Below are 10,315 nucleotides of genomic sequence, written 5' to 3' on the forward strand. Positions count from 1 at the left end.
GAAAATCTTAATCTTACCAACTATGGCAAATACGGAAAGGAGCTATAGATTTGAATCTGATCGAAGTTTTTTTTTCCAAAGTAGAGTGGAAAATACAGCGGTTTATTTAAAATCTAAAGTTGATCACGAGCGTCTCGAATAAGAACACATACACCGAACCACCACCGGGCACGGAAAACGGAATCACGCTTGATCGTTTGGGGTTTTACTGTGGTGAGATAAGGGGGAAAAAGAAGTTGTTAAGAAATTTACTTATAGAACTATACATACTATTGGCCACCGTAAGGTAAAAAGCAAAGCAAGCATGACAAAAAGATGAAAGGAAAGGGCAAAATAAAAAAAGCAAATCGCGATAGTAGATAGTGGAACGTGGTAATGCGCGAACGAACACGCACACACATATTTGTAAAATAAAAATCGCACACAACGATGCGCTTAGCAGTTTGTGAACTATTTAAAATAGAAAGGAAAAATAAAGCAATTGCGGTGCAGTAAATCCCAAACCAACAGGAAGTGGAGTGGGAAGGATTTAACGTTTGTGCATCTCAATAAAAAAATATCTTTGATTGTAAAAAGCGATTTAAGATTAATTTGTGTTAAACACTTACATCTGTTCGTACAGCTTTTGTACCAGGTAGAAGGCGAAATCGAATTGTTCGTAATTCCCAGCCAGATCCTCCATGATGCGTTTCAGTAGCTGTAGCAGTGTGTTAAACTCACGCAGCAGTAAACCTTGCTTGAGCAGAATGTGTTCGCCAACTTCCAAATCAACTACCGTAAATAGGAAAATATAGAAAACATTAAGCATCATTTCCGCCAGCCGAAAAACGAACCCTCCACTCACATTGCGTTCGTGACAGCAGTTCCACCTCATCCGCCTTGTTCATTGCGTTGAAAATTTTGTTCATCTTTGCCATCATCATTGGCTTCTCCTTTGCGACCTTTTTCCCTATCGCCGTGCGGATCGCTTTGAGCGACGGTTTGTTAGCACTATCATCTTCCGTCCGCAGCACTATTAGCCGATCCTGTTGCTGCTGGACGAACGTTACCATCTGCATTTCCACGTACTGTTTCGGGCTGTCGAGCAGCGTGTCAAACGACGGCAGACCAAACTGGTAGAAGAAATGTTCCTGACTGCCTACCGGTGTGTTGGACGATTTACGTTTCATGCCTTTGGCCTTGGCGGTGGGCGGTGGTTGGTGGTCGTCTTTGTTTGCTTGATACTTGACGATCATTTCGTCCAGCGTGTCGATCGGGACACCGTTCCGGTCGTACATTTTGTAGCCCATTATTTGGAGCGCAATGTCTGTGAGGGCCGATACGTTCATTGTGTCGGGGTTTTTCACTTTTTCACTGTAAAAACAACACTAGGCGACACTGTTCATTTGGTGAGTAAGAAATTTGCGTAAAAGGCTTGCTAGAAAGTTAAATTAAGTGAAATTTATGCCGTTGGTCGAACATATCGCATGCATTGTTTACGATTGTTCCGCTTGCACTGAACGAGAACTGTCAGTTGGGTTTGTTTGATTCATGCGTTTATACTACTCGTAGTTGGGGAGTTCAACTGAACGACAGGCGGCTCCCAAGAAACAATACATTTTTGAACATTTTATTTTTATTTTTTGTGATAAAATCTTTGCTAATTCATTGGAAAAAGGCTCAAGTAATGAACAAATTTCGCCAGGGTGGGCCTTATCTAGTCTTTAATCAATTTGTTTCACAATCCGCATTTCAATTATTTTTCACTTAGCTCAAGTGAAATTTTTGGGGCTGCCCGGTGGATTTGTGACAGCGGCGTCGATCTTCAAACGGCAGAACCGGGGATCAAATCTCATCCGGCCGCCCCCTGTAGTAAGGACTGGACTATCCAACTATCGGCATCGGCAAGTCTAGTAAGCCATTCGACGGCCGGCGTGACCTAGAAGGTCGTTAAGCCAAGGAGAGGATGTGAAATTGTAAATTTGATTCGTTTATTTTCTGTAATCGTTTCCTATCATTTTCGCCGTTTGTTCCCCGCCCTATACGTTTTTTTTACCTCACTTTCCCATTATTGCTATTTCGACTCTCGTGTTTCTTTATCAAAATTCGTAGCAGAAATAACGGTATTATTGAATACTCCAATAAATATTAAATTAAAAAATCGAAACGAAACAAACGAGCAAACAAAGCTAAATAAGCAAAAGAAAGAATGTGAACAAGTTAACAATATTCTTGTGACGCTGTTTATGCGCCTTTTGTTGCACGTTAAACAATAACACATGATGAGGATAGGAGAAATTGTTTTAATTGGTATGGGCAAATTGGGCTAGAACTATTTACCGCCATCACAATCGTACGATCGCTGTAATGGGACACCTTGAGCTAGGATCGGATCGGAAGCAAACGTACTATCGCCACAACCGCGTCTCTGTGAATGATGATGACGATGCTGATGGTGATGTTGGTGATGATCGACGACCACCGTATCGATTCCGCTACTACTGTTCGAAAGCTTACCCTGCTGCTGCAACGGATGCTGCCGGTACTGGTTTTGCATATGCTGCCGTCGATCCTGAAACCGGTCCGTGTAGTTATCAACCGAACGGGAAATTCTACACGGAAAGATTACAGGAGAAGGTAAAAAATAAGCACGTTCAGGCGATGGCAGACTTTCCGGCTACCTATTGCTGGTTGAGGGACTTTCCCGAAGAAAAGAGCCACTGCTGCTACTTCCGCTACTACTGCCGACGGACGCTGGTAGCGGAACAAATCCGGGCGACATCTTTAAATCGACCGAAGACGAACCGTACAAAGAGACGGGTAGTGGCTGGAACGCTTCCTCAAGGGTACGGTTTGATAGGGAACCGATTCCCGGGATAGTGAGAATGTCCAGCAGGTTAATGAGTGTGGCACGCGGATCACCACGACTCAGCGAAAGCTGATGCTTCAGCTGTGAAATGTTCTGATTCAACAGGTACACACCGTAGAGGAGTGCGTTCGGTGCTGGGCCCGAGCGACAGTGTAAAGGGAAGCTAAAAAAAAAGGAGAATAAAGCCTTTAATCGCTAGGCTTGAGCGGATTGGTAGTTGAAAGTCTTACTCTCGATCCATCGTCGGTAGAACCTTAATGTGGTCCACTATTTTCGATCGGGAACCATCATACTTTATAGGATTTCTGTTAACGAAAGGAAAGTAAACGAGTTTGATAGCTTCTTAAGCGTTGCCGACGCGCGGTGGCAACAAGCAAATGCAAATCACGACCACTGACGGTGGAACGTACCGTAATGGAATATCTAAGAACGAGGAACACATCATCACAGCATGAGCAACGAAACCGAGGGCAACGCTAAGGGCCAGTGCCGGCGTTGAGTCGGAGTACGATTCCGCATTCGGCAACGGTACATCGTTAATCGTGTAGATGCCTTGATTCGTCTGCAAATTTCAAATACAGAAAAGCATACATTAGTATTTCTTCTAAATTTATCGCCCTTTCTTAAAAAACCCACTTACCGATTTGATATAATAAATCTCATTCAATTCACGTAACAACCGATGGCGCACATGCAACATCTTCCCGCATACTTCCCGCACACTGTCCTTCTGGCTCGCGTACGCCATCTTCTGCTGGTACAACTGTTCTTTCTCCCTTCCGTACGTCCGATATCGTTCCATCAGTGCCGATTCGCGCTCAATATTACTATCACAGGCCACATTTAACCGATTGCGTAGCTGCTGCATACCGCCACACATTCGGTCCCGTTCCTGCGCCAACAACCGACAGCGAAACCGAGCCCGCTCGATCTGTCGTCTCAGTTCCTGGCCGCGCAGCAACACGGTCGGATCGATCGGTTCCCGTTCCTGGTAGAGCAGTTTACTCAGCTGCTTACCCATTCCACCGGTTCGGCCTTGATTCGTCCCGGTCCGGTACACCAGATGCTTACTGCTAAACAGTTCCATATTCAAACAGTAGGCACTCTTCATGCAGATACGTTCCGTGAGCGTTTTGGCGCTATCGGCTTCATACCGGATGCGTCTTTGCCGTTCCTGTATCGCTAGTAGACGCGTTACATCGTAGCTAGGGCGTACCTCTGGAGTGGTGAATTCCATCACAAGATACCGCAACTTTAAGCTCATCTCGAACGGTTCCGTCCAACTGATCGGTGTGGATGGGCTTGTGGATCTTGCGTGGGGAAATCCGGTTCCCGTACTGCTTCCACCATTGCTGACCACCGGTGATACGGATAGCTTATCGAGACGACCTTCCACACCGCCCAGCATCCCTCCATTCGAGAAGGTCCACTGATTCGGCGAAGCGGAAGATGGCGTCTGGTAAGAAAGCTGAGGCCCAGCCGCCAAAGGGGAAGAATTATTGCTAGTATCACAGTGTAAGACGTTGTTCTCGCGGCCACTACGTCGACTACCACCACCAAGTATCGGAATCGTTGCCGAGGATGAGTGTGTGGTCGCTGTTTTTGGTATCGTTCCTTCCGTCACGACGCCCGTACCCACCATCGGTCGCCGTTCGTCCGGCTCAAGTATGCAAGCGGCCGACGTAAAGTATCCACCGTGCAGCTGAAACACGAGCGTATTCGGCCGGAGACGCTTGTCGTTCCGTCGTGCCAGAGGTACCAGTCCGGAAAAATAAACGCCCCATGCAAACAGCATACGATCGGAGGTGTTTTTTGTCGACAGATTCTCATCGTCGTTTTCGTTCCCGTGAGGCACTTGCGTTGCACCCTCACCGCCCAATGTTTCCCAAACGCGTACACACACACTCCGGAGGGAGGATTTGATCGTCGCCGGACAGTCGATTTCCGCCCACAGTACGTTCCGGTGCAGGTCAAGCTTTTCACTCGTGTAAAATGGGGCGGAATGAGGCGTCTGGTGAAGCGTAAAGTAAACGGTACATTTAAATCTTCCTTCTGCCGGTGCAGGTACGGTGATGTTGTGTCCGGAAATTTGTATTAAGCTGCGCAACCGTAGCTGCTGCGTCGATAGTGGACTCCAGTCGCGACATCTCGGACGGTCAAACATTTTCTACAAGCAGAAGAAGAAAAACAATTAATTAAACCATGGAAACTAGAGTTAATTGTACAGTTCGTTCAGTTCATCAAAAAGAACGAAGCAGTCCGCCTCAAGTTCACATGAAAGTAGGAACTTTACCAACACTCATGGAAACACGGTGTGACGTAAATAGTCGACCATTAGAACAATGCTTATGTTGATGCAGATAAAACGAAACCACGCAAGGAACGCACGAACGCTTTATCGTATGAAAAACATGCGTAACCGCCACAACTTTCTATCCAGTCTGTTCTCGAGGGGGCCACCGAGGGAGATACGCTTTCAACGGAATGAGAAAAATCCCCATGGGAGGCAAAATCAGGCAATGAGACGCCTTTCCCTCAGTAATCAGTCTGCGCTGCTCTACATTTCCTTTCTCTGCGTTGGATTTTTTTTTTGGCTGGCCTAGTAATCGCATAATTAGCTGACTGCATCTTCACTACACGCGAAAATGCGTTCCTCGAAATTGGCCTCGAAATCGATCAACGAACAACTTAATCGATGACTGCATACATCGGACCGGGTAAATGAGTAATTAGATTAGCTTTTAGGCAATGCATCGTGCACACAGTTGCATACGGTTTACACCATATGTTTACAACCAGACCCAGGTGCTTCCACACACTGCAGTTGTGTGAATGTTTCTGGCAAGTTTCGAGTCCCTGCCCATCTATCAGCACGCAACACCTTAAGGTTGTTCCTTTTTTCCAATACGATGCACATACACGCGCGTTCGAATTACCTCATTTTTCGCTTGTTTCGCTCGATTGGGAAACGCGTTTTACGACGAAAGCACTTCACTGTGCCTTGATAGTGTCGACGGTATTTGGCTGCTTGCTACGGACAATGACCAATTTCCCTCCGTCGATAAATATGCTAGTTTCCTTTACTTCTTGTTGTTTAGCCACCACTGACGAGCACGCACGTAACTGCAAACACACTTCCAATGCTACAACAATAGAACCATATTCTGAGAACTATATTTTTGTGAAAACTCTTTCTCGATACGCGTCGCTCGACGCTATCATCGATATTACTAAGCTGTCGTTTTTTTTTTGCGTGTGAGTTTCTTTTCGCACTCTTCCCTAAACGTTTTCTCGCTTTGTTTGCATCGCTGAGTTTGCACAATGGGAGCACCGACGGTCTACCCGAGTTGACAGTGAAAATGACACTTCGTTGACATTGGTTTCTGTCACCCTGTGTCAGGGTGGAAAAAAATATTTAAAAATTAAAATAAACCCCCATACCTCCGTTTCAAATAAAATTACTATAAATTTAATGAATTTTACATTACTCATACAGCTGAAAGCTGCTGTTCTGGACACTTTCCTTTATTGTAACTCTTACAAGTTTCCTTTTCTCTGATAAATCGTACCCCGTCCCTTCGCAAAGAAAATGCTGCTTCAGTCCAGGAGTTGTTTTTTTTTTTGGTTTCAATTATTCATTTATTTCCTTTTGTTTTACTCATTTATTATCCAGCAGGTTTTTGTGTACTTTCGTGTATTTTTTGTTTTGTTTTTGTTTTTCTTCGTAAAATAAAACAACTTTTTCCGTTTTCTTTTTTAACACAATTGTATGATATATCTATTCAACAATATTTATATGTATAGAGCTTAGATTATCAACCTGTTCACAAACAAATCTACAAATATTACAATTGTTTTTCTTCCTTACTTTTTCACTTGCTGAACTGTGTGTGTGTGTGTGGTTGGGGGGGAGAGAAGGGAGGAGAAGGAGGAGGAAGTGAAAGGAGTGTTGTACGTGTGTCGCGTATGCTTTTGTATCCGAGTGTATGTGTGCTTCTCTTACGGGGGAAACTAACTTGCACAGCATTACACTTCCATTGCTCTTCTTTAGCGCGCGCGCCCGTCTAGACGATGCCTCTCCTTGTGTACCGATACCGATTTGTATTATCATACTTATTAATGCTTAGGTTGCATATTTACCATCCGTCCACGTGAAGGATTGTGTTTGTTTTGTTTTTTTGTATGCATTTTCATTTTGTTTTTTCTTATCGCATTTCATACACATATGCATGCAAAAACCGTTTGTCCATTTGTCCTATATTATCCTGTTCGCTGGTGGTGTGATTGTTAGTTGGTATGTGTTTGTGTGAGTGAAACTCTAGTGAATCTTTATCACTCCTTGCACAATTTCTTTTAGCTGACATGATTTTCCTTGAACATTTTCTTTTCCCCTTTAACTAATTTTCCAAATTTTCCGCCTTGTCTGAGGTATGATCGTCTTTGTGTGTTTCAGTGTTTCAAGCAGTGCTTTTGCGCCACGAAAAGAATTTGACTGCGTACTGTGTATGGCAATGAAAAAAAAAAACTATATTTTACAAACAACATAAAACTTCAATGAAAACCAGCGCTCCCAACACACTATACGATCAACAAGTATACAGTCGCAAGCGTACAGATTCCGTAACTAAAAATGCGTTCCTGTTGTTATGCTTTTTGTTCTCTTCGTAGGCTTTCACAAAAACTGGTGGCGAACATTATCAGGTTTGACTAATGCACACACAAGGGAACACATCCCATGTAATATCTACAATACTACTACTTGTTCGGGGTTTTTCCTTACTCGCGTTTTTTTTTTTTTGGTTCAATCTTACCAGCAGTGTAGGGGCTTACACACACACAAAACAAACCATCAGAAGCTTTCAATTCAAAACTAACCGGTCATCTCCAAACGGGTTAAATTATATAGAGAGCACTACTTTCGCCCTGCTGTCTCCTCCCCAAGGGGTGGAAATTAGAAGTGTGTCCGCGAATAAAGTCTTGCGCGCCCAGTAGAGAAGAGCTCCACATACACAGTCAGCGCGCCCTAACAAGCAAGCAACACAAGAAGGGATCGGGAAGAAAGGTATGAGAAAATTCGTACAAGCACGCGAATGGAACAAAACACAGTACGATCTCGATCGAGGAAAATCCTGCTGTAGCAGCTCGTTAACTAAGTGAATAAATCTACTTCTTATCTTCCCTATACCGGCGCCACGGATACCACACGTCATATATTAAACGGATCTGGATGTGGTGTGTACGTACGTCTGGGATGTTTGCGTGTGTGTGTGTGTGTGTGTGTGTGTGTGTGTGTGTGTGTGTGCGTTCCTCTCGCTGACTTCTCTACTTGCAAACGTGCACGTGGGGGTTGGTGTGGCGTAGATACTTGTCGGCCTTTTTTCCTCAATTAACGAATGGGATTTATAGAGCAGTAGTCTATGTGTCTGTCTAAATGTCTCTCTTTATGTATGTGTGTTTGTGTGTATGTATACCGTTCACTAAACATAGAATTGGGGAAGAAAGGGGTTGGTGGAAAACTCAGTGTCCGTCCTTAGATACGGATATCTTCAATATTACGTGTGTTTGTTGCTGTGCACCTATATACGTCATAATAATTTCTATATATACAATCAAATTTTAAGCTCTGCAGCATTCTCCTGCATTCAATAGCGCAATACCGGCGGCCCCGTATTTATATATCCTTCTCTCTCTTTCTCTCTTTCTTTCTCTCGCTTTCTTTCTTCGGTCATTGTCTTTCATCGTCATACACCGGGTACATCAGAACGATCTTTGATCACTATCTCTCTCTCCTTCTTTTACACCTTTCTGACTGACTTACTGACTGTTTGACTGTGGCTGACTAACACCGCTGATGCACCGACGAAATCGCAAACTTATTACTTTTAGTTTAAACGCACTTAACGCACGTACGCACGCACACAAACACACACACATTCGCATTCAACTAAACATAATACGGATAAATTATTTTAAACTATGATCGTTCTACTCAATCCGCGTTCCTTACACACAACACTGTGCAATAAAAAGCAAGCATATTACGTGGTATTCCTGTGTATTGTTGTGTGTTGCTAGTGAATAGCGATATTTTGTGTATTTGTGTTTTGGACGTATGTGTGTGTGTGAGGTGTAGGTGTGTTTTATTCTTAATACATCTTATCCACCGCTTCTCATTTTGTCACCTCTTCAATTTCGTTATCCTCCCCATGAAGATCCTAATCCTTTCCTCTTTTCAGCCAGATTTTTCACCGTTGTGAGACTTTTTTTTTGTTCTGGAAAACGCACATACACGAGTCGAAAAACTAGCTCGTTCCTTGTGTGGGCAATTAAGCGAAATATTTACCCCCACCGTGGGGATTATTTATTGCACATGTTCGTATAATGACAAACGACGATTCGAGTGATTATTAGTTCTGTTCTGTCTAAGCAGTAGTGGGTAAACGGCGCGTGCCTTCCTTCTTTGCTTAACTCTTCCACTCTGGAGAATGATCACTTTTATCTCGTGCGTGTGTTTGTTTGTGTGATTCCGCAAATTCTTTCCTTTGTTCTGTGTACAATGAGTGTGCATGTGTGTTGTTTGTTTGTTTGTGTTGCTAAACAAAACCTTTACCAAGAGACACGCAACAACAAAAAAAAAAATGAGATCAAAACATAGATGGGTTTGCGCTCTAAAAGACAGTTCACCCAACAAAATACCGAGAAAAAGAGCAATCTCGGAAAGATAAATTAAATATATCTAGATTTACATCATTTTCGTAAATGAAGCCATCACAAACAATTAACCTTACAGACAGTTCAGGTGTGTTGCCAAAGCAAAACCAGGTACTTAAACACATTAACAAGCAAGAGACATTCTAACAGAAACACAATGAACTGGAAAATTTAAAAAAATCGATCTGTTATCGTACTTTTTCTAGCTTGGTTCTTTTAGTTTTTGCACATTTTATGGACTTTCAGAAAATAAACATTTTACTCTTTGCTCCCCCTTTCTCTCGTTCTTGATTCTTATTGCCCCTACTCCGTTAGATATAAGACACTTTTTTTAGACAACAGCATTCCTATGGTTTGTAAGCATGTTGCAGCCATTGCATACGCTAGTCAAAGGTTTTTTTTTTTGTTAAATTTCATTTGTGTAAGTGTTCTGCAAGGCGCGCTCCATTTGGTTAATTTTTCCCTGATAACGAGGACAAACACATCGTTTATACTTTTCCTCAAATTATAATAGAATTTTGCAAATTTAACAGAAGAACTCTATATCAAATTCTTCTCGAAACACAAACACACATAGAAAAATATATAAATAAACATAAAATGGATCCAAAACAAATTTACACACAACACAGAATAGTTCACTCAGTAGAGAAGAAGGTGATAAGGAGAACAAAAAGAAACATTTGTCAAAAATTATCAAAACCAAAAGAGTACGGAATCACACTGAAAAAAACACTAAAACCCTGCCCAAAAAAT

The 10,315-nt window shown here is 42.8% G+C and overlaps 3 protein-coding genes across 3 annotated transcripts in view; 1 reads left to right on the plus strand and 2 right to left on the minus strand.

The window, feature by feature from the left end:
- The window catches only part of LOC126563780 (uncharacterized), a 347,215-nt gene that overhangs the window by 272,207 nt on the left and 64,693 nt on the right, over positions 1 to 10,315 (plus strand). The window lies entirely within an intron of this gene.
- Positions 184 to 1,328, minus strand: LOC126565997 (uncharacterized). Its single transcript, XM_050223198.1, has 3 exons — positions 845 to 1,328; positions 609 to 771; positions 184 to 208 (listed from the first exon to the last, which is right to left on the minus strand). The coding sequence occupies exons 1-3, from the start codon at positions 1,326 to 1,328 to the stop codon at positions 184 to 186; spliced, it is 672 nt and encodes a 223-aa protein (XP_050079155.1).
- Positions 2,312 to 5,835, minus strand: LOC126564134 (UV radiation resistance-associated gene protein). Its single transcript, XM_050221079.1, has 6 exons — positions 5,785 to 5,835; positions 3,489 to 5,015; positions 3,259 to 3,410; positions 3,079 to 3,153; positions 2,661 to 3,011; positions 2,312 to 2,591 (listed from the first exon to the last, which is right to left on the minus strand). The coding sequence occupies exons 2-6, from the start codon at positions 5,010 to 5,012 to the stop codon at positions 2,312 to 2,314; spliced, it is 2,382 nt and encodes a 793-aa protein (XP_050077036.1). The 5' UTR covers positions 5,013 to 5,015; positions 5,785 to 5,835.

This window comes from Anopheles maculipalpis, chromosome 3RL, assembly GCF_943734695.1.
Source record: "Anopheles maculipalpis chromosome 3RL, idAnoMacuDA_375_x, whole genome shotgun sequence".
Lineage (NCBI taxonomy): Eukaryota > Metazoa > Arthropoda > Insecta > Diptera > Culicidae > Anopheles > Anopheles maculipalpis.

Coding starts and splice junctions, on each gene's coding strand:
- LOC126565997 (XM_050223198.1), bottom strand. CDS start 1,328: ATGAACGTATCGGCCCTCACAGACATTGCGCTCCAAATAATGGGCTAC. Junction 772..844: donor ACTGCTGTCACGAACGCAAT/GTGAGTGGAGGG, acceptor TATTTACGGTAG/TTGATTTGGAAGTTGGCGAA. Junction 209..608: donor CAAAAGCTGTACGAACAGAT/GTAAGTGTTTAA, acceptor ATCTCACCACAG/TAAAACCCCAAACGATCAAG.
- LOC126564134 (XM_050221079.1), bottom strand. CDS start 5,012: ATGTTTGACCGTCCGAGATGTCGCGACTGGAGTCCACTATCGACGCAG. Junction 3,411..3,488: donor AGATTTATTATATCAAATCG/GTAAGTGGGTTT, acceptor TGAAATTTGCAG/ACGAATCAAGGCATCTACAC. Junction 3,154..3,258: donor TTCTTAGATATTCCATTACG/GTACGTTCCACC, acceptor TTTCGTTAACAG/AAATCCTATAAAGTATGATG.